The sequence below is a fragment of the Rhinopithecus bieti genome, unplaced genomic scaffold (assembly GCF_001698545.2).
Source record: "Rhinopithecus bieti isolate Rb0 unplaced genomic scaffold, ASM169854v2 scaffold_2723, whole genome shotgun sequence".
NCBI lineage: Eukaryota > Metazoa > Chordata > Mammalia > Primates > Cercopithecidae > Rhinopithecus > Rhinopithecus bieti.
In genome coordinates this window covers 425,452-449,211 of record NW_016804119.1, presented here as the reverse complement: position 1 = coordinate 449,211, position 23,760 = coordinate 425,452, and the positions used below count along the sequence as shown (strand labels likewise).

The 23,760-nt window shown below is 46.9% G+C and overlaps 1 protein-coding gene and 1 pseudogene across 1 annotated transcript in view; one reads left to right on the top strand and one right to left on the bottom strand.

The window, feature by feature from the left end:
* TRRAP (transformation/transcription domain associated protein) overlaps positions 1–23,760 on the top strand; it is a 136,828-nt gene that overhangs the window by 99,416 nt on the left and 13,652 nt on the right. Inside the window, 9 exon segments of the mRNA XM_017864450.1 lie at positions 1,809–2,000; positions 3,298–3,526; positions 4,114–4,379; positions 5,007–5,107; positions 9,110–9,311; positions 10,784–10,948; positions 12,773–12,863; positions 14,238–14,383; positions 15,225–15,486. Of these exon segments, the coding sequence (XP_017719939.1) occupies positions 1,809–2,000; positions 3,298–3,526; positions 4,114–4,379; positions 5,007–5,107; positions 9,110–9,311; positions 10,784–10,948; positions 12,773–12,863; positions 14,238–14,383; positions 15,225–15,486 (1,654 nt within the window).
* On the bottom strand, positions 19,474–22,209 carry LOC108523563 (E3 ubiquitin-protein ligase RNF14 pseudogene; annotated as a pseudogene).

The window sequence follows — 23,760 nt, the reverse complement described above, 5'->3', positions numbered from 1 at the left end:
ACTAACTTTTGTTGCTTTTTTTATTTTTATTTATTTATTTTTTTTTTGAGACAGAGTCTTGCTCTGTCGCCCAGGCTGGAGTACAGTGGTACGATCTCAGCTCACTACAAGCTCCGCCTCCCGGGTTTACACCATTCTCCTGCCGCAGCCTCCCGAGTAGCTGGGACTACAGGCGCCCGCCACCTCGCCCGGCTAGTTTTTTGTATTTTTTTAGTAGAGATGGGGTTTCACCATGTTAGCCAGGATGGTCTCGATCTCCTGACCTTGTGATCCACCCGCCTCGGCCTCCCAAAGTGCTGGGATTACAGGCTTGAGCCACCGCGCCTGGCCAACATGTGTCGCTTTTATTGTTACTTTCCAAAGAGGAATGTTTATTCATCTTGCTACAGCGATTCCTGTAAACATCCATCACAGAGACGTCCTTCCATCTTTCTAATCACAAAGAGATTATGTTTGGAAACTTTCATGAAAAAAATTTTTTTAATATTTTTAAATGCTTGGTAAGAGATTAACAAAACATGAGGCGTTCCAGTGCTTTCTTCAGAAGGTAGTGGGCAAAAAAAAAAGGGCCTTCAGGGCAGAAAGGAACACGTGGTCTCCACCTGGGCTGAGGAGTGGTTGGCCCAGGCTCATCCGCTGCTCCATTGAACTGACGCTGGAGTGCGGGAAATCTGGGGGACATTTTATAGTAGACAAAAAAGTGTGGCTTTAAAACGACAGTAAAATTTGCACATATTCCCTCATGTTCATGTAAACCTGAATTAATACCTGTACTGTTTAATTTCCCAGGATAACCTTATGAATTGGAAGCAATTCAAAATTAACACTCATGTGGCCAGGCGTGGTGGCTCACGCCTGTGATCCCAACACTTTGGGAGGCCAAGGCAGGCAGATCACTTGAGCCCAGGAGTTTGAGACCAGCCTGGGTAACATAGGAAGACCCCTGTCTCTACAAAAAATAAACAAAAATTAGCCTGGTGTGATGGTACATGCCTGTAGTTCCAGCTGCTTGGGAGACTGAGGCAGGAGGATCACTTGAGCCCTGGAGCGGCTATAGTGAGCTATGAGCACGACATTGCACTCTAGCCTGGATGACAGAGTGGGACGCTGTCTCAAAAAAAAATTAAAATTACACTGATATTTATCCTACTGGAGATTAATACATATTTAACAGTTTAAAGTGTGGTGATTGGCCAGGCTCGGTGGCTCATGCCTATAATCCCAGCACTTTGGGAGGCCACGGCAGGCGGATCACCTGAGGTCAGGAGTTTGAGACCAGCCCGACCAACATGGTGAAACCCATCTCTACTAAAAGCACAAAAAATTAGCGGGGCATGGTGGCACACGCCTGTAATCCCAGCTGCTCGGGAGGCTGAAGCAGCAGAATAGCTTGAACCTGGGATGCGGAGGTTTCAGTGAGCTGAGGTTGCACCATTGCACTCCAGCCTGGGCAACAGAGCAAGATTCTGTCTCAAAAAAAAATGCCGGCTACGCAGAGTGTGTGATTTTTCATCTGATCTGTCCTAACAGCATGGATCAGTCTCTCTTCTTTGGAACAACTAATGACCTTAAAGCCAGGAGCCTGTGGTGTGCTTTCATAGCTAGAGAGATTGGCCGCTCGCGGAATTTAGAAAGGGAGAGTATCCAGGAAAGACTGTAAATGCATGACTTCTCTATTTATAGCCTGATTTCTGTTTATTGCCTTGCATAACTAGTGACAAAAACAAAGTGATTTTTTTCCTGTTTGACCCTTTACACTGAGGGAAAGAAGGCCCCTCACTTCCTCTGTCATGTTCTTTCGCTGTCAGGTGGAAGTGAGCTGTCCGAAGGAGATGGCCTGGAAGGTGAACATGTACCGCGGATACCTGGCCATCTGCCACCCCGAGGAACAGCAGCTCAGCTTCATCGAGCGCCTGGTGGAGATGGCCAGCAGCCTGGCCATCCGTGAGTGGCGGCGGCTGCCCCATGTGGTGTCCCACGTGCACACGCCTCTCCTGCAGGTGCGTGCGGCACCCCAACACGAGCACGGGCCTGTGGCCAGGTGCAGCCAAGCACCGGTGTCCAGGCTTAGTCTGCAGACTGCGCTGGACAGCAGGGATGAAACTCCTTCCCCTTGTCTTGTCGTCTCCCATTTACACTCGTCCTCAGGAAAGGAAGGCCACAGTTAAAACGTTGAGGAAAAATGTTAGAGCTTCTGTGGGATGGAAGACATCCTCACCAGTGATTCTGGTTTCAAATTTTCCCTGAGGGACTGTTTTCAGTACCCACTCTGCCACCCTCAGTTACAGACCCTGTTGCTCTGTTTTCAGCAAGCTTTTGGTGGGAGCTGCGGGGACAGGATTAGGAAATGCTTTCCGAAATCTGAATGTAATGAGTTAAACTTGAAATATAAACAGAAAGCACAGATTCTTCTAGGCAACTTAAAAAATTACTGTCAACCAAGATACAGAGTACTGAACTAGGTGCTATGTTTAGGAGCTTAAAAAACATTTTAAAACAATAGATTCTGCCTCAAAGATGCATTGAACTGGAGACAGCAGGCATAGCCGTAGAAGCAAATTTACAGTTGGAGGGAGACTGATTCAGAGCCATGCCGATCAGACGGAAAATCAGGATAACAAAGATCGAGAGAAGGGAGATATCGTGTGCGCCATGGAAACCAGGGACAGAATTTGGATAGGCTGAGGATTGTGGCCAGGGCCTTCCAGGTGAGAAGGTGGCATCAGAAGTTTGGTGCCAACCGTGCATCTGGAATTTAAGGGTAGTCACCCTCCCGGTCTCGTAGGGCGGTGACTCAAAACGTGTTTACCTTTCATGGGTCCAAAGAGGTCAGGAGAACTACGTTTGCAGGTGCTTAGTATGGCTGTGGGGTTTAGCAGGCATGTTGAGAAAAGGCACGTCTGCAGCAGGGATACCAGGCTGTCCCGACCTCAGGCGTTGCTGGACAAAGAGCTGGGCAGGGAGGGTGGCAAAGGGCATGGACAGCAGGAAGAGGAGTTTTGAGGACTGCCCATTAGCGAGGTTTGGTGTCTGTACCATCGTTCTCCCAGTATCCTGTCTCTCAGGAGCCGCAGGCTGAGGTTTTAAAATTGGAGACGCCATAAGGAAAGTAGCGTTTGGGTTAAACAGGAAATGAAATGTGGATCTCAGGTGTCTGTGTGTAAACGAGAGTGCTTCCTTTGGTAATCGCACCGTAAGATCTTTGCAATAATCAGGCCGCTGATGGACTCTGGTGTGTTTTTCCCGATTGATCTTTGCTGACGTTGACCACGGAATCTCTTATGCTGGTCCCATCAGGCAGCCCAGCAAATCATCGAACTCCAGGAAGCTGCACAGATCAACGCAGGCTTACAGCCGACCAACCTGGGGAGGAACAACAGCCTGCACGACATGAAGACAGTGGTGAAGACCTGGAGGAACCGGCTGCCCATCGTGTCTGACGACTTGTCCCACTGGAGCAGCATCTTCATGTGGAGGCAGCATCATTACCAGGGTAAACCGACCTGGTCCGGCATGCATTCATCATGTAATTTTCCAGACGCCCCACGGTTCTGGTTTCGTCTCTGTGTTTTGGCTTGTTTTTTTTCCCTCAGGTTTTCTATTTTTGGGTAGGGATGGCAGGTTGGGGTGGTAATGGTGCGGGGAAAGATGAAGGTGGTAGAAGAAGTAAAGTTTTGTTTTTTGTTTCTGTACCTGTTACATTTTTCTAGTTGGGGCAGAATCGTGCAGGCGGGGGGGATCAATGCTCTGAGCCATGGCACTCTGCGTGGAAGCTCCCGTCCCAGGACAGGCTGTGCTCAGGTGGCTCTGTGTGGCCTTTGCTGGTTTTCCTGGTCCCCCTCTTATCCCCTAAACCTGTCAGGTGTCCACGTGTTTAGAGCAGCCTTTGTCATTTTATGATTTGGTTAGCCAAGATGGTAACACTCCACTCAAGAATTAGCACCTTTTAGAAGTTGCTTATGGCATAAAATACAAAGTAACAAGGGTTTGTCACACAGCTCCCCATTTTCATAAGCCATGTGTGTGTGTGTTTCATTTTTTATTTAAACCTTATTGTGAAGTGCTTTGAAAGAGGATCTGTGTGGTCTGATGATTCCTTTCTTTGCCCTCTAGCGATTGTAACTGCCTATGAGAATAGCTCTCAGCATGATCCCAGTTCAAATAACGCTATGCTTGGGGTTCATGCATCAGCTTCAGCGATCATCCAGTACGGAAAAATTGCCCGGAAACAAGGACTGGTCAATGTAGCTCTGGATATATTAAGTCGGATTCATACTATTCCAACTGTCCCTATCGTGGATTGCTTCCAGAAGATTAGACAGCAAGTTAAATGCTACCTCCAGCTGGCAGGCGTCATGGGCAAAAACGAGTGCATGCAGGTGCGGACAGGACGCTTAAAGAATGAGGCTGGGTGGAGAATGAGGCCGGGTGGGGAATGAGGCCGGGTGGGGACTCCTGGTTCAGAATATAAGGAAGGCGGATTCTAACTCTCTATAAATACAGCCTCAGTAAGGGGAAAACAGTCCTTCCAAAACACAAAAGGGAAAGGAAGCTACTTGACTGAATTACAAGACTTACAGTCTTGTAAGAATTACAGTCTTATAAGAATTACAGTCTCTTGTGGTCTCTGTCCTACCATATACTTAGTTAATGTGTTTAAGGAAAGAAAAAATTACACGCTACAGACTTATGAGGATCTAAGATAGATTTTGACTATGTTCAGAGGAATCTTAATAAGAACAATGAAACCAACTAGAACGATAAAGCTTTGGAGAAAATAAGGCCCCAGAGTATTTAGAATCAAATACTTAAAGTTTAGCATTAATGATTCAGTTTAAATTCTGAACGTCAATCAGTAAATATTCATGGTAGGCAAATCTGTTGTCAATTTAAAGTACATTGGTCAATGACTCATAGGACTTACTGCCTAGATTAGTACTTTATGAAGTTTTCATATTGTTTGGAAATTTCAGGAACTTTTTTTTCTACTCATTTTTTTTTAACAGGGCCTTGAAGTTATTGAATCTACAAATTTAAAATACTTCACAAAAGAGATGACAGCCGAATTTTATGCACTGAAGGGAATGTTCTTGGCTCAGATCAACAAGTATGTATGTTATATTGAAAGAGGATAATAGAAAAAATGCATCAGATTATTTAAATAGTTATTTATAACCTGAAGCCAATGTGAAGCTCAAGCTAGAAATGGGTATGATTTGGTGACAGTCATTAAATAGGATTTTTTAGGTATTGCACCTCTGCAAAGAGAGTAACTTGCAACAAATCGATAATAAGCCTATTTAAAAGCATTTCTCAAATGAGCTGCTGGATCACATAACTGATAAAATGGATTCATTTCCCCATTTCCTCAGCCCGCCATTTACAGAGCTGGTTCCTTTTGTGGAGATGATTCTTGCCTTAGACCAGGGGTCAGTAAAGGATGGCCTGGGGGCAACATCCAGCCACTGCCCTGTTTTTGTCAATGAAGTGTTGTTGGAATACATCCCTCCCCACCGATGTTGCCTGTGACTGCTTTCACCCTACTGCAGAGTTGAGTTGTGATAGGAATTGTATGGTCTGCAGAGCCTAAACCATTCGCTGTCTGGCCCATCACAGAAAAGACTGCCAAACCCTGGTTTAGAGAAGTAAATGTCAGAGGAGATTTTGTAAATAGCCTGCAAATGAGGTAGACTCACAAGATGCTGCTTGTTGCCTTGTGTAGGCTCCAGTGCCTGCTTTTCACATCTTCAGTCTACGGGGCTTGCATGTTTAGCTTATTTTTAAATTAGGAAGCAGTTTTGTCAACATGGAAAGGTTTTATCTTTTTGTGTAATGTTTTAAATTCATATGACAGACACAACCATTGAAAAGTGTACAATTTAGTGGGTTTTAGTATATTTACAGTGTTGCACAACCGTCACCACTAGCTAATTCTAGAATATTTCCATCATCCTCAAAGTAAACCCTGAATCTGTTTGCCATCAGTCTCCTTTCTCCCCTCCCCCTTTCTCTTGACAACTACTAATCTATTTCTGCCTCTTTGGATTTGCTTATTCTGAACATTAATATAAATAGAAGCATACACTATGTGGCCTTCTGTGACTGTCTTTCACTTAGCAGGATGATTTCAAAGTTCATCCATGTGCTGTCATGTATCAGTAACCCGTTCCTTTTCGTCGCTGAGTAATATTCCATTGGATATCCATACATTTTGTTTGTCCAGTCAGCAGTTGATGGACATGTCGGTTGTTTCTACTTTTTAGCTACATGAGTGATGCTGGTGTAAACACTGAATACGTGTCTTCGTGTGAGCAATGTTTGAGTTCTCTGGGGTATATACCTGGGGGCAGAATATCTGGGTCATACTGTACTTCTCTGTTTATCTTTTTGAGATATTGTCAATCTTCCACAGTTGGCTGTACCATTTGGCATTCCCACCAGCAGTGTTTAAGGTTTCTAATTTCTTCACATCCTCACCAGCACTTGTTATTTTCTTATTATGTATCTGATTATAGCCATCTTAATGAGTATAAAATATATTTCATTGTGGTTTTGAATTGCATTTTCCTAATGACTGATGACAGTGAGCTTCTTTTCTTGGTTTTTATTGTTGGTTTGTAATTCTTCATATGTCTGGATAAAAGTTTCTTTCAGATATTTGATTTCCAAGTATTTTGTCACATTCTGTGGGCTGTCTTTTCACTTTTTTGATAATGTCCTTTAATGTGCAAGTTTTTAATTTTGATGAAGTCCAATTTATATGTTTTTTTCTTTTGTTGCTCATACTTTTCATATCTTCTAAGAAACCATACCATAATCCAGGATCAGGAGCATTTATTCTTATGTTTTCTTCTAAGCGTTTTGTAGATTTAGCTTTTACATTTGGGTCTCTGATCCATTTTGAATAATTTTTTTATGTGGTGTGAGTTAGGGGTCCATATTTATTATGCTGCATGTGGACATACTGTTGTCCCAGCACCATTTGCTGAAAAGGCTAGTCTTTCTCTATTGAATGGTCTTGACACCCTTGTCAAAAATCAGTTGAGGCCAGGCCCAGTGGCTCACACCTGTAATCCTAGCATTTTGGGGAGCTGCGGTGGGAGGATCATTTGAGCCCAGGAGTTGGAGACCAGCCTGGACAATGTAGTGGAGACCCCCATTTCCAAAACCCGAAAACAAAATCAGTTGACCATTTTTTGTGGGCTTATTTCTGGACTCTCACTTCTATTCCATGGATCTATATAGAGTCTCTTATATTTCCATATGAATTTTAGGTTATTTTCATGTATTTCTGCCAAAACAGTTGGAATTACGATAGAGATTGCATTGAATCTGGAGATCAGTTTGTGAGTATTTTGCCATCTTAAGCAAGTTTTCCAGTGTGTAAACACAAGATGTCTTTCCACTAGTTTAGGTCCTCTTTAGTTTAATTCAACAATGTTTTATAGATTTTAGTGTACAAGTCTTGCACTTATGTTAAATTTATCCCTCAATATTGTCATGTGAATGGAGCCGTTTGCTTCATTTTCACATTGCTCATTGCTAACATTTGGAAATACCGGGGTTTTTGTGTATTGACCTTAGATTTCTCAACCTTGCTGAGTTTATTTCTCTAATTACTTTTTGGGGATTCTTCTTTTCTGCATATAAGATCCTGTCAACTGCAGGTAGAGATGGACTTACATCTTCTGTTCCAGTAAGGATGCATTTTATTTCTTTTTCTTCCCAATTGCCCTGACTAGAACCTTAAGTACAGTGCTGAATTAAAAAAGACAAGATCCGGCCGGGCGCAGTGGCTCAAGCCTGTAATCCCAGTACTTTGGGAGGCCGAGACGGGCGGATCACGAGGTCAGGAGATCGAGACCATCCTGGCTAACACGGTGAAACCCCGTCTCTACTAAAATACAAAAAAAAAAACTAGCCGGGCGAGGTGGCGGGCGCCTGTAGTCCCAGCTACTCGGGAGGCTGAGGCAGGAGAATGGCGTGAACCCGGGAGGCGGAGCTTGCAGTGAGCTGAGATCTGGCCACTGCACTCCAGCCTGGGTGACAGAGCGAGACTCCGTCTCAAAAAAAAAAAAAAAAAAAAAAGACAAGATCCTTGTCTTTTTCTTGCTCTTGGGGAAAGCCATTCAGTCTTTCATCCTTGAGTATGATGTTAGCTGTGGGTGTTTTGTAGATGTCTTTTATAAGCTTGAGGAATTTCCCTTCTGTTCTAAGTTTGCTGGGTATTTTTATCATGAGAGGATGTTGGATTTTTTTCAAATGGCTTTTTCTCTGTCCTCTGAGATGATCGTGGTTTTTTTTTCCTTCATTCTTTTAATGTCATATATCACATTGATTGGTTTTATTTATATTGACTTTTCTGTTTCCCATGTTGAACCACCCTTATTGCTGGGATAAATCCCACTTGGTCATGACGGATAATCCTTTTAATCCACTGCCGGAGTTGGGTTGCTCATTTTTGTTGAGGATGTTTGCATCTGTATCATAAAGCACATGGCTCTGAAGTTCCCTTGCTATGTCTGGTACATTGCTGGTGTCATAGTGAAGCGGTGTAACTGCTGTGGAAACAGTTTGATGGTTCCACAAAAAGTAAGCATAGAGTTCCCACGTGACCAGCATTTCTACTCCCTGGTGTACACCCAGAAGTGTTGAAACAAACAGATACCTGTTTGGGAATGTTTGTAGCAGGACTCTTTGCAGTAACCAAGATGTGGAAACAGCACGAATGAACAGATAACCAAAATGTTTATGGTGTATATATGCAATGGAATGTCATTCACTTGTTAAAGAGAATGAAGTACCGACACAGGCTTCAACATGGATAAACCTCGAAAACACTATGCCAGATTCAAAAGATCACATGATGTATGATTCAGTTTATATGAAATGTGCAGAACCGGTCAATCCACAGAGACAGGAGGCAGACTGTAGGTTCCCAGGGGCTGGAGTGGGAGGGGCTCAGAGTGACCGTTTATGGGGCAGTTGCACAACATTTCGAATGGACCAAGTGCCCTGCAGTGTTCATTTTATACTGGTCAATTTCAGGTTACGTGAAGCTCGCTTCAGTTGAAAACCATACGCATTTCGGTTTTCTGTCTCCTGACAGGTCCGAGGAGGCAAACAAAGCCTTCTCTGCAGCCGTGCAGATGCACGATGTGCTGGTGAAAGCCTGGGCCATGTGGGGCGACTACCTGGAGAACATCTTCGTGAAGGAGCGGCAGCTGCACCTGGGCGTGTCTGCCATCACCTGCTACCTGCACGCCTGCCGGCATCAAAACGAGAGCAAATCGAGGAAATACTTAGCCAAGGTGAGACCGAAAAAATGAGCTTTGACCAGAGGTCATCGGTCGCCTTCAGATATGGACCGAAATTTAGCTACAATTCACTCATCCATGCTGGGTGTGAGGCATGATTCATACCTTAACTCTTAATCCTCATTACTCTTCAAAGCATCTTTCACAGTTCTGTTTAAAGCTGAGAAAACTGAGGCCTGGACATTCTTAGGGCCCCAGAACTTCCAAGTGGCAAAGCCTCACCTAGAGCCCGAGTCTAGCACTGCCTGTGGGAGCTCACACGGAACAGAGGGCTGAGGAGGGGATGTGGAGCTAGAACTTCCCTCCTGGATGCCCATTAGGTTGTCATCCCTCCCCTGCAGGGCCGCTGTCAGCACAGCCACAGAGCCGGCATGCTGGGGTGGTTGTGGGTTTCTCTCTGCATGGTTCCACCCCCGCCGCCACCGCCGGCAGCCCTGAGCTCAGGGTGGGTGTCGCCCACGTGCTCACTGCACTTGACATTCAGGTTCCTCCTTCATGTGGCTTCCTGTCTTCCCCCAAGAAGCAGACAGATAAAACCCAGAATTAATTCCAGCAGGAAACCCAAGAATAAATTGTTCCCTTTCCTATTTTGTTCATTAAAGGTTTGGATTTTTTAGAATTCCTTGATTTAATGTAAAAATTTGGAATGTACACCAGCACATGGCGGTTAAAGCCGACTACAGAGACAGCTACATGTGCTGCCTCAGTGCCTTACTCGTGGTTGCTTACACCCAGATGTAATTGTTTCAGTCGTCCATGGACACCTGGCTGCCAGTCTGTGGCCTCCCTGATGCCAGGGTGATGAGCATCTGAGAGTTTTAGCAAAAGTTCATTGTGTTTGGATAAGATCATGAGTGTGAGTTAATGGGTGGGCAGGCCCCAGGCATCTGCCTATTGCTGTCTTACAGTTAGTCACTGTTCACTGCTAGCCAGTGGATTAGATCAGTGAGTAATTGTCATTAAAAGGGTGGGCGCGGTGGCTCACACCTGTAATCCCAGCACTTTGGGAGGCCGAGGTGGGTGGATCACTTGATGTCAGGAGTTCAAGACCAGCCTGGCCAACATGACAAAACCCCATCTCTACTAAAAATACAAAAATTAGCCAGGCGTGGTGGGTGTGCACCTGTAGTCCCAGCTACTGGGGAGGCTGAGGCAGGAGAATCGCTTGAACCCGGGAAGTGGAGGTTGCAGTGAGCCAAAATTGCACCACGGCACTCCGGCCTAGGTGACAAAGCAAGACTGTCTCAATAACAAAACAAACTAAAGAGAAAATCTGTATTTAAATTTTAGGTTATATATACTGTAAGATTTATGTTAAGTTTAGCAATAATGTTGGCCCTCTTAGAGATACTTTTTTTACATGGCCAGTAAAGCCGCTTTTACAGTGTTGTAATGTTGGGGAAAAGTCTCTTGCTTGAGGGCTTCAGAATTGTCATTCAACTCTAGAATTTCTCCTTCTGTCTCAGGTGCTGTGGCTTTTGAGTTTTGATGATGACAAAAACACTTTGGCAGATGCCGTTGACAAGTACTGCATTGGTGTGCCACCCATCCAGTGGCTGGCCTGGATCCCACAGCTGCTCACCTGCCTGGTGGGCTCGGAGGGAAAACTGCTCTTGAATCTCATTAGCCAGGTGGGAAGAGCAGGGTGGCGCTGTTGACGTGCACAAAACCTTGTGTCTTCATTCTGCCTTCTTTTTTTTTCCCAGAAAGAAATTTGAGTGCTCAAAGTATTAAAAATAAGTTAAAGAGCTGGAAAGACATAATCATCTAGATATTACTTAATATAAAGCGTAATTAAAAGTTATTAAAGAATATGTCAGTTGAAATAGCTAATAAAGCAGTTCAGCGTTCAAATTGTAATTTCTTAAATATTTTCTCATATATAATGCAAGTAAAATAAACTTGTACTAAAATGTACAATTGCCATTGGGTACCCTGAGAATGACAGCGAGCCCTGAATCTGATGGGTAGTTTTCCTCTGATTTTTTGTCATATGCTGGGAGCTCTTCGGAGCTGCCCTTAAACTAAAACATTCCCGTGATTGTGGCTGTCGTCCTTTTGACAATTGAAATGCGTCATAAGGAACCCACAGTTCTCGAGGGCAGTGGGGCAGGGCTGGGGAAGCGGACAGGCCAGGCCCTCTGGAAAGGCTCTCGTAACCATCTCTCGAGAATGGTTCCAGGATATCCCTCTCCCGTGAAACGATCCAGGCATAGGAGGAGGACCAGAAATGGCATAAGCGTAGCCGCAGTGAGGTTTGGGACACAGCGCCTTTGTGCTTGCTTTTGTAAAATCATGAAGTGCCACAGGAGTCCGCGAAGGTCTTTAGGAAGGAGCTGGGCCCACGCTCTGCCCACCCATTCTTCTGGCTCCTTCCTGCAAGCACCACCTGTGCTGTGTGGGACCTGAACAATGCCCTGGTTTTCGTTGAGGAGGCAGCTGTGTTTTTCAGTCCCGGCATTCTGTGTAGTGCTTACCCTCAGGGTGCAGATCCGACCTACTTGGTCTCATCACTCGTGGAATATCTCAGGTTCAAGAGCAGCTGCCTGTGCCTGTGATAGCTTAGATGCTATTCCTTCCTTCATTTCATGGGCACATTCTGAAGGATCCAAGTGACATGGTACTATCCTGTCAGCCACAGAACTCCAGTTCTATAAAACGGGAGTTTCTTAACTGAAACGGACATCTCTCCATCTCCTCCCAGCTGCAGTTATGCAGAATAAAGTTATTTGATAATGGAATTAGTTCACAATCCACAGTGAATTGTGCCTGACAGAAAGATTAGCTGGTATTTGTAGGTTTTTTTATTTGCTTCAGTGAGATCTGGGGACACGTGCGTTTTGCCTTCCTCAGATTTACTGCCTGGAAGGAAAGCGTGGTTTCCTTGTCACTCACAGTTCTTGGGTGGAGTTGATGAAATGCATGTGTTGATGTGTCTTGGCTCTTTTAAAGTGAAGTAGGCCGGGCGCGGTGGCTCAACCCTGTAATCCAAGCACTTAGGGAGGCCGAGATGGGCGGATCACAAGGTCAGGAGATCGAGACCATCCGGGCTAACACGGGGAAACCCCGTCTCTACTAAAAAATACAAAAAACTAGCCGGGCGAGGTGGTGGGCGCCTGTAGTCCCAGCTACTCAGGAGGCTGAGGCAGGAGAATGGCGTAAACCCAGGAGGCGGAGCTTGCAGTGAGCTGAGATCCGGCCACTGCACTCCAGCCCGGGCGACAGAGCAAGACTCCGTCTCAAAAAAAATAATAAAATAAAAAATAAAGTGAAGTAAACATTTTGCCTGATGTTGAACCTGGCCTTGTGCGTCAGATCAGTGCTGTAGTATTTGCTTTCTTGTTCCAGAGGCAGATCAGACACCTGTTTCTGACTTGACATTGGTTATTTTCAGTACAAATTATCCATAGCTCAGTGGAGAGCAGCACTATTTATGATGTCTTGTCTCTGAGCAGGTTGGACGTGTGTATCCCCAAGCGGTCTACTTTCCCATCCGGACCCTATACCTGACCCTGAAAATAGAACAGCGGGAACGCTACAAGAGCGGTACGTCTCGGGTGGGGCCGGCAGGCCAGGCCAGGAAGGGCTTATTCCAGGGGGTGCCCCACATCCAGACAGACCACCGCAGACATCCCCTGCCCTGCAGCTCACTCCTAGCCATGGCCAGTCTGTCCTCAGTGGGCAGCACTGTAAGGCAGGAAGCAAAGCCTGATCTGAGTAGTCTCTCTTTTGCCAGGATGTAACAGGCGTTCATTTATCCCAGTGATTTGATCTATAGGTAGAGAAAATATGTGAAATTTTCAGCTTCAGAAAATTGTAAAGTTTACCTTCCTCCTTAGTAGTAAGTGCATCCCGATACACAGCACAGATGCCAGGTGCGTGTGTGGGTGTGTGTGTGTGTGTGTGTGTGTGTGTTTGTGTGTGGAAGTTATGAGGAGTATCTCCAGCTGTGAGAAGAATCAGCGTTGAAGTCAATCTTACCAGTTGTTGGTGAAATCTCACTCACAGTGTAAGACTTTTAATCTATATTGAATAGCCCTTGTATGCAAAGCAACAACTGATTTGATGGCTTCAGGTACCCACTAACCATGGTACTTCAACAAGAGGACTGTTCACTGCCCCTTGTTTTCAATGCTGAATCTCCTAAGGGCCGTGGACCGTGCTTGGTTGGCGAGAGGCGGTGGATGAGGGCTGCATGGCACTTTTCAGCTCTAACCTCTGGAGAGTCAGTCTCCCTAGGTGGCTTCATGTCTTGGTCATTTGCAAATTAAGGTTTTTTACTTTTAAGACTAAGTGTAGAGAGGTAAATTCAGAAAAAAATTGTCATTAAGGGCTCTGCAGTGTATCTCATAGGGAAAAATGACCATATTTTTCAAAAGCAGTATTTTGCAATTGGCTTGGCTTTCCAAACCAGTTTCCTATTAACTACTTTTAGATCTCTGAGTTTATAGTAGCAAGGAACGTGTAACATACTGTGAGATATTTTTCTAAACATGTATGTTTACGATGATCAGACCTAACAGAAACGTTAAAAGGAGTGCTCAGGGAACCCTTGTGCGCCCTCACCTGGACTTACCAGGCGGCGTGTTGTCACAGCTGCATCCTTTGAAACACATACATGGGTTTATTTAATGGAACGGATTGAAGCCGCGTTGTAGACAACTGCACTGTCCCTTCCCGCGTCCCTCAGCGCACCTACGCCTAGAACCAGGGCCTTCTCCCACGCAGTCCCTGGGGAAGCGGTCTTGTGAGGATTCACACGCCGGCAGGAACCAGCGCTCCTTTGGCCCATGGGTCCTGCAGTGCTCCAAGCCCTGGCGTCTGTCGGTTTTGCGCTGACACTGGCGTTGTGTGTGTTGCTCTCAGATTCTGGACAGCAGCAGCCAAGTTCAGTGGGTAACCAGTCCCATTCTGCATCAGATCCAGGGCCCATAAGAGCAACAGCACCCATGTGGCGCTGCAGCCGAATCATGCACATGCAGCGAGAGCTCCACCCCACCCTTCTGTCTTCCCTGGAAGGCATCGTCGATCAGATGGTCTGGTTCAGAGAAAATTGGCATGAAGAGGTATTTGGCTCTGATCTTGCACATGGTGGCTTCTTGTAGAGGGGACGTGGCATTCTGTATGCTTCTGTGATTCTCTTCCCTTGAGGTTTAGCTGCCGGTCCTTTTATATATTTGTTGTTGAACTTAACCATGGACCAGGCAAATAGCTATCTCCGCACACTAATACAGCCTTAAAGATTCGAAGCAGAAGACATAAAAGAGGGTGGAATTGAGGAAGCTGCTTCTTGCTGTTAAAATGCTGGCTGTGCTCACTTCTCTGAGCTCGTTGACCTGAGTGCCACTGTTAACCAGCTGTGAGCAGAAGTAGTGGCGTGAGTAACAGGTTTATAATTTCCAGAGATGGGAAATTGTAGGTATGTGGGGTCTTTTCAGCAGTCAGACCACTTCCTTAATAACATTGGCTTCCGCTGATGACAAAATCGTCTACGCCTCACTGCCCGGATGCTTACCTGGTTGAGCCGCGGGGCCAGCTCCTTACTGCTGTGAAGTCTCATGCGTGCATGCAGACACACAGTGGGAACAGTACAGCTGCCTGAAAATACAGGGGTTTTGTGGCTAATTGCAGACAGGTGTATGATCCGAAAAAGTGGGGCTTTTCCGTTTTTGTTTTTTAATGCTCAGGGCACTTACTCCCCAAGGTGAAAAGCACCTGCTCCCATGCGGCACGCACAGGCGTCCCGTTTCTCGCACACGCCGACTTCACACCTGCTGTGTGTGGGTCCTGCTGGGAGGTGCAGAGATGACCCTGGGCTGGGAGGGCCGCACTCAACAGGCGCTTTTGGCTGCTGGTTCTGGAGTGGAGGGCTGTGTTTGTCAGTTGTCTCTGGCTCTTTTCTACCAGGTTCTCAGGCAGCTCCAACAGGGCCTGGCGAAATGTTACTCCGTGGCATTTGAGAAAAGCGGAGCGGTGTCCGATGCTAAAATCACCCCCCACACTCTCAATTTTGTCAAGAAGTTGGTGAGCACGTTTGGGGTGGGCCTGGAGAATGTGTCCAACGTCTCGACCATGTTCTCCAGTGCAGCCTCCGAGTCTCTGGCCAGGCGGGCGCAGGCCACTGCACAAGACCCTGTCTTTCAGAAGCTGAAAGGCCAGTTCACGACGGGTAAGTCTCGATTTTCCTTCCCTTCCGTAGGGAGAATTGTGCACGCTGATTTCCTCCAGCTTTGGTGTCGAAGCTGATTAGATTGTTGGTTTTCTGGTCACTGCACGGGGCACACTGGTTACACTGTTCACGGTGCAGACTTCACAGTGCATAGCTGTGACCACGTGTTTTTCTCCCTAACGAGGGGTCAAGGTTTGGAACAGGAGCTGCCAGGATCCAAGACGAGGTAGAAGGTTTCAGGCCACACTGCCCTTCTGCCGTCCTGCCTTCCTGAGGCCCTTCCTTCACTTGGTTTGGTGGGAAACAGTGTAGGGTGGGGTGGTAGGAGACAGTGTTAGTGTGAGCCAGTAGGAGTAAGAGCCCTGGTGAGCCTGTGCGAGACGGTGCTGGGTGAGCCGGTGAGAGATGGGGTCAGGTGAGCCGCTAGGAGACGGCACCAGGTGGGATGGTGGGAGACGGTGTTAGTGAGCCAGTGGGAGACAGCATCTGGTGGGCCAGTGGAAGACAGGGTCCTGTGGGTCCATGGAAGACAGGGTCTGGGTGAGCCAGTAGGAGATGGCGCCGGGTGAACCAGTAGGATTTATAGGGGCAGGGCCTGCAGTAAGGAGCTAAGTGCAAGCTCACTGTGGACTCTGGGCATCGTGATAGGGAGATGTATTTTTTTTTTTTTTTTTTTTTTTTTTTGAGACGGAGTCTCGCTCTGTCACCCAGGCTGGAGTGCAGTGGCCGGATCTCAGCTCACTGCAAGCTCCGCCTCCAGGGTTCACGCCATTCTCCTGCCTCAGCCTCCCGGGTAGCTGGGATTACAGGTGCCGCCACCTCGCCCGGCTAGTTTTTTGTAGTTTTTAGTAGAGACGGGGTTTCACCGTGTTAGCCAGGATGGTCTCGATCTCCTGACCTCGTGATCCGCCCGTCTCGGCCTCCCAAAGTGCTGGGATTACAGGCTTGAGCCACCGCGCCCGGCCAGGGAGATGTATTTTCAATGCTTGTCTGTAGTTCAGGTTAATGCGTTTTCCTAGACTCACAGCTTAACTCCTGGCTCTCTGCCTCTTATGTTGTGATGTGAGGGAAAGGAGTCCAGTTTCCTTCAGCCCAGGTTTCTTCCTCTGTCAAATAGGGATCCTCACCCCACAGTACCCCCGCCCCCCATCTATACACCCCCGTTCCATCCTTGTGCCCCCGTCCCATCCAAGCACTCCCGTTCCATCACGCACACATGTCCCATTTACGCACCCACGTCCCGTCCATGCACCCCATCCACTCACCTGTATCCTATCACCTGCATCCCGTCACCGCCGTGTCCCGTCTACACACCTGCGTTCCATCTCCTTACCTTGTCCCATCATACATACCTACATCCCATTTACACAACGCGTGTCGCCATCGTGGCACACCCCGCCCATCTACACCAGCCCACCGGTCCCATCCTCACACCCATCCCATCCTCCGGCATCCCCGTGTCGCCGTCCTCCGCACGCCCGTCCGTCCTCGCACCCCTCCCGTCCACGCACCCCCGTCCCATCCACGCACCCCCGTCCCATTTACACACCCCCGTCCAGTCCACACACCCCATCCACTCACCTGCGTCCCCTCATCCTCATGTCTCATCTACACACCAACGTCCCATCTACTTACCCTCATCCCATCATACACACCCACATCCCATTTACACAGGCGTGTCCCCGCGTACGCACTGTGTCCCATCTACACACCCACATCACATCTGCGTACCCGCATCCCATTGTACACACCCGCGTCCACTGCCTTACACACAGGCACAGCTGCTTCTCATGCTGTCTAGAACATGTTGCTTCTCACTCCTCATTCAGCCTCCATCCCACTGACCTGCAGGCGCCCCAGCAGAGGAGCGCATGGCAGGCTGTCTTGCCAGGCTCACACTGAGAGCCCCTGGTCCCGGGATGTGGCTTCAGCTGCCTGAGTAACTTCCCCAAGCCTTCACCTCTCGAGTGTCAGCACATGGGTGATTGTTGTGTGAAAACAAGATTTGTCTGGTACAGTTTCCCAGAGGTGAAAGAAACATTGAATCATTCACATTTAAAAGCTTAATTACTGTGTTTTTAAAATTGTAGAACAAATCATTTTAATTTTCATTTCTTATCTTCAACTTATTCTTTAACTTCAATTTTTATACAAAATGTCCTGAATGGAAGTCCATGAAACTATCTGGTTAAAACAAAATACGGGCCTTCAAACCTAAGCTCAGTCACTAGCCCAGGTAAAAAGAAGAGATGCTATTCTGTGACCTTTTTCCTCTTAATAATATGTTATATGCCGAACAATTTAAGAATGTGATTAGTTGCCTTGGTGACAGAATAAATAGCAGCAACTCTGTTCTAATTTTAAGATGATTTTAAATTTTATTTTAAGATTAAGCGTCCTCTTTGACAGTCCAGAAATAAGTCTTTGCTGACTTTTTGGACACACACCTAAAACAGTTAAAAGTGATTCCTCAATTTTCAATGACAAAGTACGAGAAAAGAGTATGTTCTTGGTGGACATGGTGGCTCACGTCTGTAACCCCAGCACTTTCGGAAGCCGAGGCGGGTGGATCACTTGAAGTCAGGAGTTCAAGACTAGCCTGGCCAACATGGCGAAACCCCGCCTCTACTAAAAATACAAAAATGAGCCTGTCATGGTGGTGTATGCCTGTAATCCCAGCTACTCGGAAGGCTTAGGTGGGAGGATCGGTTGAACCTGGGAGACGAAGGTTGCCGTGAGCCAAAATCGCGCCACTGCACTCCAACCTAGGCAACAGAGTGAGACTCTACCTCAAAAAAGAATATATTCTCAAGCTGTGGTTCAGTTTTTCTGTCCTGTTTTCCAAAAAATCTTACTTTACTACCAAGCCACTCACCTAACTATAAGGAAAGACAGTTTTTCAAAAAGGCAACAAAATCCAGAAAAAGGTGTAGGTATCAGTCCAAAATTATCACCCAAAACACTGCTGTTGCAAAAAAGAAAAAAATAATTAGGGTAGGAAGCCAAATTCCCATAGCCTGTTAGAGAAGATCTTCAAAAAAAAAAGTTCAGAAAGTTAAGAGTGGAACTACAGTGGTATAGACAGGCTCAAAATGCAGATAATTCAGGAACATTCAGCTTGGAAATGTATTAGGCTTTCTCCTAGTCCAGCAGAGGAAACAAAATCATGTGTTGCTGGAATTAATATTAAAATTGTCCCCACACACAGAAGGTAAAGAAAGAATGTGGAACAAACATAGCAAAGACAAGTCACCTTAAGTCTAGGCTCTAGTGCCCCAGGAAAGTTGAATCGAACTTAAATTCTTCCTGAGTCACTATCACTAAATTCAAGATTTGACCTGAAACCAGTGGACCACATACACCACTAATAAATATCAAGTGACCCACAGTGTCTGTGGTATTTAAAAAAAATTTTTTTTTAATTATTTTAAGTTTCTATTCTGAAAAGCAGTAGATCAAAATGACACTGGACCTTCCAGTCGGTTACAGAGTAAATGGCTCCCTCCAAAGAGGACTGACTTGGCAGAAACCTAGGCTGGAAGGAATGTGAGTAACATGAAGTAAATCAGGCTCTCAGTATAATTTCCATAAGGCTTTTCTACCCACCCCAGTTGTAGGGAGTAGTCCTGAGGGAGCTCCAACACAGTGTCTTGCGGGTGCTTCCTGGAGACAGAAGGGCTCTAAGTTTAACTCTTGACCCCTCTTCTCCTTACCTAAAGCTTGGGGAAGAAAATAAATATTTAATTGTTAACTTTCCAGAACTTTGGGCACATTGTAATATTTAATATTCTGTAGTTTCATTTTCCGAACCTTTGGCTTAGAAATTTTTTCTCAACTTACATTAAAAAAAAAATGTATGAATGTACCTTCACCAGATGAAAATATAAGCCATGTTCTTCCATCTCTTCTACGCAGGAAGAGTGAATGAATAGTACCGTAAATATCCTGCAAGGTTACTTTGTGTACTTGACAAAAGATGATCTCCATTCACATCCAAGCATGAAACAGCCGGTTACAACATGGTGAAGTAGGGCTGGCGAAATGTTTGTAAGGGGCTGCTAGAGAGAGAACCCACGCCGACCCAACAGAAATAGTGCCTGCAGCCAGTACATGGCATCACCTCACTTCTCTGTGGGAACTCCACAGCATGGGCATCTCTTCGAGTTCTCTTCTAGCCACTCCTTACTTTCCATCTCTTCCAGTGCCTTCTGAATCACCCTCTCACCTTACCTCTGTTCCAGAAATCTTGTCTTGGCCTCATCTGCTTGCAGGTATTCGTTTTGTAAGTCTGTTAATTTCTCTGCGATCACCTTACATGGAGAGGCCCCGTGGTAGGTCAGTCTACACAAGGTACAGAAGGCAAAGTTGCAGCTGGAGCAGATGCCCGTGGTACAGCCACACCCTACAGGCCCCCACGGGCGGGGGCAGCACACCACATCTGCCACCAGCTCCAAGGTGGACAGGAGGAGAAGGCAGCCATGACGGGCAGATAACTCTGCTTCCACTGGCTCTTTGACCTGGCCCGGAGTGGCCACCGGAGGGCACTTTGGTTCTGAGCAGTTGAGGCATTGAACCTGGCCATCTCTGATGTGGATTTCAAAGCAGTCCTTCAGACAGGCTTTGCAGTACACAGGCCTCACTCCAAGTACTCAGCTTCTCCAACAGGCATCGTACAGGAACAATCTACTATTAAAGCATCTTATCTGCTGAGCTTGATCAAAGTCCAAGGTTTCCTGGAGCAGACTTGACAATGATTCCACATCCTGCATAGCTCTCTCATCCGCAATTTCCTCTTGGTCTACATGAGATCCAGCAGCTCCTCCAAAATCTAGCTCTGTGATGGGAGAGGCTTGAGCTGTCCTTCTCGGCACTTTTTCCTGAGAACCCATCTTGAGCTCAGAGGGAGAGACAATATTCAGGTGCACCAGGGCCTCTTGCTTAAGAAACTGCATCCGGACAGACAGGATCCTGCTGCCACTGTGTTCTTCCCATAGGTTGTCTAGTGCTTGCATAGAGCAGAGAGCTGAGTGGGTGACAGCACTTTGCCACTAAGTGTGAACGAAGATGGGAAAGAGGATGGCTAGTTCAGAGTTCAGCACAAGTGGAGGGAGAAAGCAAATGGTATATTCAAAGCCACTATTCTGGAGGCACTCATCTGAATTGCCGCTCAAATATCTTGAAGTTCTGTGGCAAATCCAAATCGATCCTGATTTTCCACCGTGGACAGGTTCTGCTTTTCCAAATTCATCTCCATCATCAGTACTCGCCGGGGCCAGCAGTTCACCTCCTGAGCTGCTCAGTCTTCTGACAGCGTTTCATTTTATGAGGAATTGTTAATAACAATTTTAAAAAAAGGATAGTGGTACCACAGTCTGTATTTCAGTTTATTTATTTATTTTAAGATGGAGTTTTGCTCTGTGGCCCAGGCTGGAGTATAGTGGCGCGATCTCGGCTCACTGCCACCTCTGCCTCCCAGGTTCAAGCGATTCTCCTGCCTCAGCCTCCCGAGTAGCTGGGATTACAGGTGCATGTGCCACCACACCTGGCTAATTTTTGTATTTTTAGTAGAGATGGGGTTTCACCATGTTGGCCAGTCTGGTTTCGAACTCCTGATCTCAAATGATCCGCCCACTTCTACCACCCAAAGTGCTGGGATTACAGGCGTGAGCCACTGCCCGGCCATGTATTTCAGTTTAGAGTGGAGGTCATGCAGATCCTATTTATTCTCCAGGTGGTGGAGATGAGACTGCCAAAGCTGGATAATAGGCCAAGATGTGGAACTCATACTATGTATACTATGGAAATCCTGCCATTTGGGGCAAATGGGAAACTGCTACCCCAGTGAGAGAAGCCCCTCCTCCACAGTGTTTCCCTCCAGTCCGGGAAACTCCTTTTCATTCTTCCAGGCCACACCATATGCACTCCAGCCTTGGGGCCAGCCCTGGTCTGGGTTCAGCATGCCACTGCTGCCGTCTCCAGCACTCGCCACCTGGTGTCACTTGGGCAACTGACCAGCAAGTGGGGCAGGCCCCAGCCTAGCTCTCTGCCCAGTGCTGGGATCAGAGGGCACTGTGTGGGCCTGTGAGCCATGGGCCAGCCTGGGGTGTCCTGAAGGAGCAGGGCTCACACCTTTCCCTTCCTCATCAACGCCTTGAATGGTCCTGGCCAGCCTGGGCTGGGGCCACCCTGTCTCCAGTTTGGGGTTCCGAAGCCCACTGAACAGTCCTGGCCCGGTCCCCTTCTCCGCCTCGCGTGCCCAGAGCGTGGTCCCTACCATACCTTCCAGCCGCCCTGCGGTGCCCTGCTCAGCGCTTTTGTAATGATCTTTACCGTGTTCTTTCTTCATTGATGGGTTAAATCATAGAATAAGTGGTTCACATTTGTGATATTTAAAGAATCTTCTAAAGACTCATCGTGTCTTAGATGACACAGTTAAAATTAATATTAAGTCACATAGAAGAAAATCTTTATCTCCTTAATCGGAAAGGACCCTCGACAGCCACAGCCATGACCAGTTGCATCAAGGCTGCTTGCGGCTGAAGTGTGGCGTGTGCCCTGCCGTCGCTGGGGCAGGGGTGGCAGGGGGCAGTCTGGGGGCCTGGCTCCCCATTCGTGATGTGTGGGTTGGGCTTGCCTTAGGTGAACCCACAGCTGAGGGAGGTGCTCTTTGAAAAGTAAAGGGCGAGCCCGGTCCTCCCGGTCTTTCCCGTGAAGCGCTGTCATCTCCTCAGGCTTGTCGCGAAATGCGTGTGATGTGTGGTCTTTCACCCTTCTCTGAGAACGAAAGAGTCCGAGATGAAAGGTTTATAGAAATCATATTTTGCTTAAAAGGAATGGTGGTATTCAGCATGCTTTTATCTTAAAATGTCCACATTATTTAAAAAGTAAAGAATCAGAAATGGGATAGATCTTCTGGCTTTTGATGTTAAAAAAAACAAAAATCACAAAACCAAAGCTGGAAAAAGTCAGCATGAGGCTCCTGACTCATCTCAAAGTGCAGCAGGTCTCAGACTCAAACAGCCAGAGTGTGTCCACCTTCCGCTCTCCTGTTCACGGGGGAGGCTGTTTCTGTCTCTTCTTTGTCTGTGTTCTGTTGATGGAGTGCAGTCCAATTCTCTAGCAGAGCTGTGTGTGTGGGCTACCAACCACATGTCTGTGAAGAGGTGGAAGAAAGCTCAGAAATGGCGCACTCCATGTATCCCACAGAAATGAAGACTTCCATTCGTGTGGGAACGGGCATACAAATATTCAGAGCCTTTGTCATTTTATTTGTAATAGCTCAAAACTGGAAACCATGCAGATGCCCTTTCAGAAGGTGTTGAATACATTAGAAACACCCGTCCTCGGCAATGAGGAGTTAATTATTGATACGCAGTAATGTGGGTGTACCTCCAAGAAATCATGCTGAGTGCAAAAAGCCAACTTGGAAAGGATGTGTACTGCAGGATTCTTATTTGTGAAATACCACAGTGGAGATGGAAAAGGGATTGGTGCTGGCCAGGTGTTCAGGATGCAGGGGAGAGGTGGGGGTGGCTGTGAAGGGAAACCAAGGGCATCCCGTGCTGATGGTGCAGCTCACAACTGATTGTGCTAGTGGCTCTGCGAGGCGACATGGTGACATGACCAGAGGTGTGCGCACACATACACACATGCACGCGCACATGTGCACACGTAACTGGTAAAGTCTGAATCAGCTCTTTGGACTGTGCCAATGTCACTTTTTGATGTTGGCATCGCACTGGCTTGCAAATAAGACGCTGGTGTGGGAGGAATGGGGTTAGGAGTACATGGGACTTTATAATTTGTTTGCATCCTGCTGCGAATCTCTAGGAATTTCAAAATAAAAGTTAAAAAGAGATCAGGCATGAGCTTGGCGGCACCTTCTTGGTCCAGCGTGGAGAGGGAACAGTGAGGTGGCCTGCGTCCCTGGCGGTGGCCTCTGTCTCTCGCAGCTCTGCTGGGAGATCTCACCTTGGTGCACAGCGGCTTCTCCAGTACCTGCCCATGTGGAGTCGTGGCACTGTGAGGAATGCAGAGGCTGGAGGTGCCAGAGCTTAAAATGAAAGGGAAACCAGACAAGTGCTGTGAAAAAAAAACACACACAAAATACTTTGGCTTTCCTGAAACTGATGACATTTGTGGACAGCCAAGTTCAGACATGGGCAGGAATAGGCCACTCGTATAGCTGGGTGTTATCATGCGTGGGCAGGGATGGTCAGGCCACTCGTATAGCTGGGTGTTATCATGCGTGGGCAGGGATGGTCAGGCCACTCG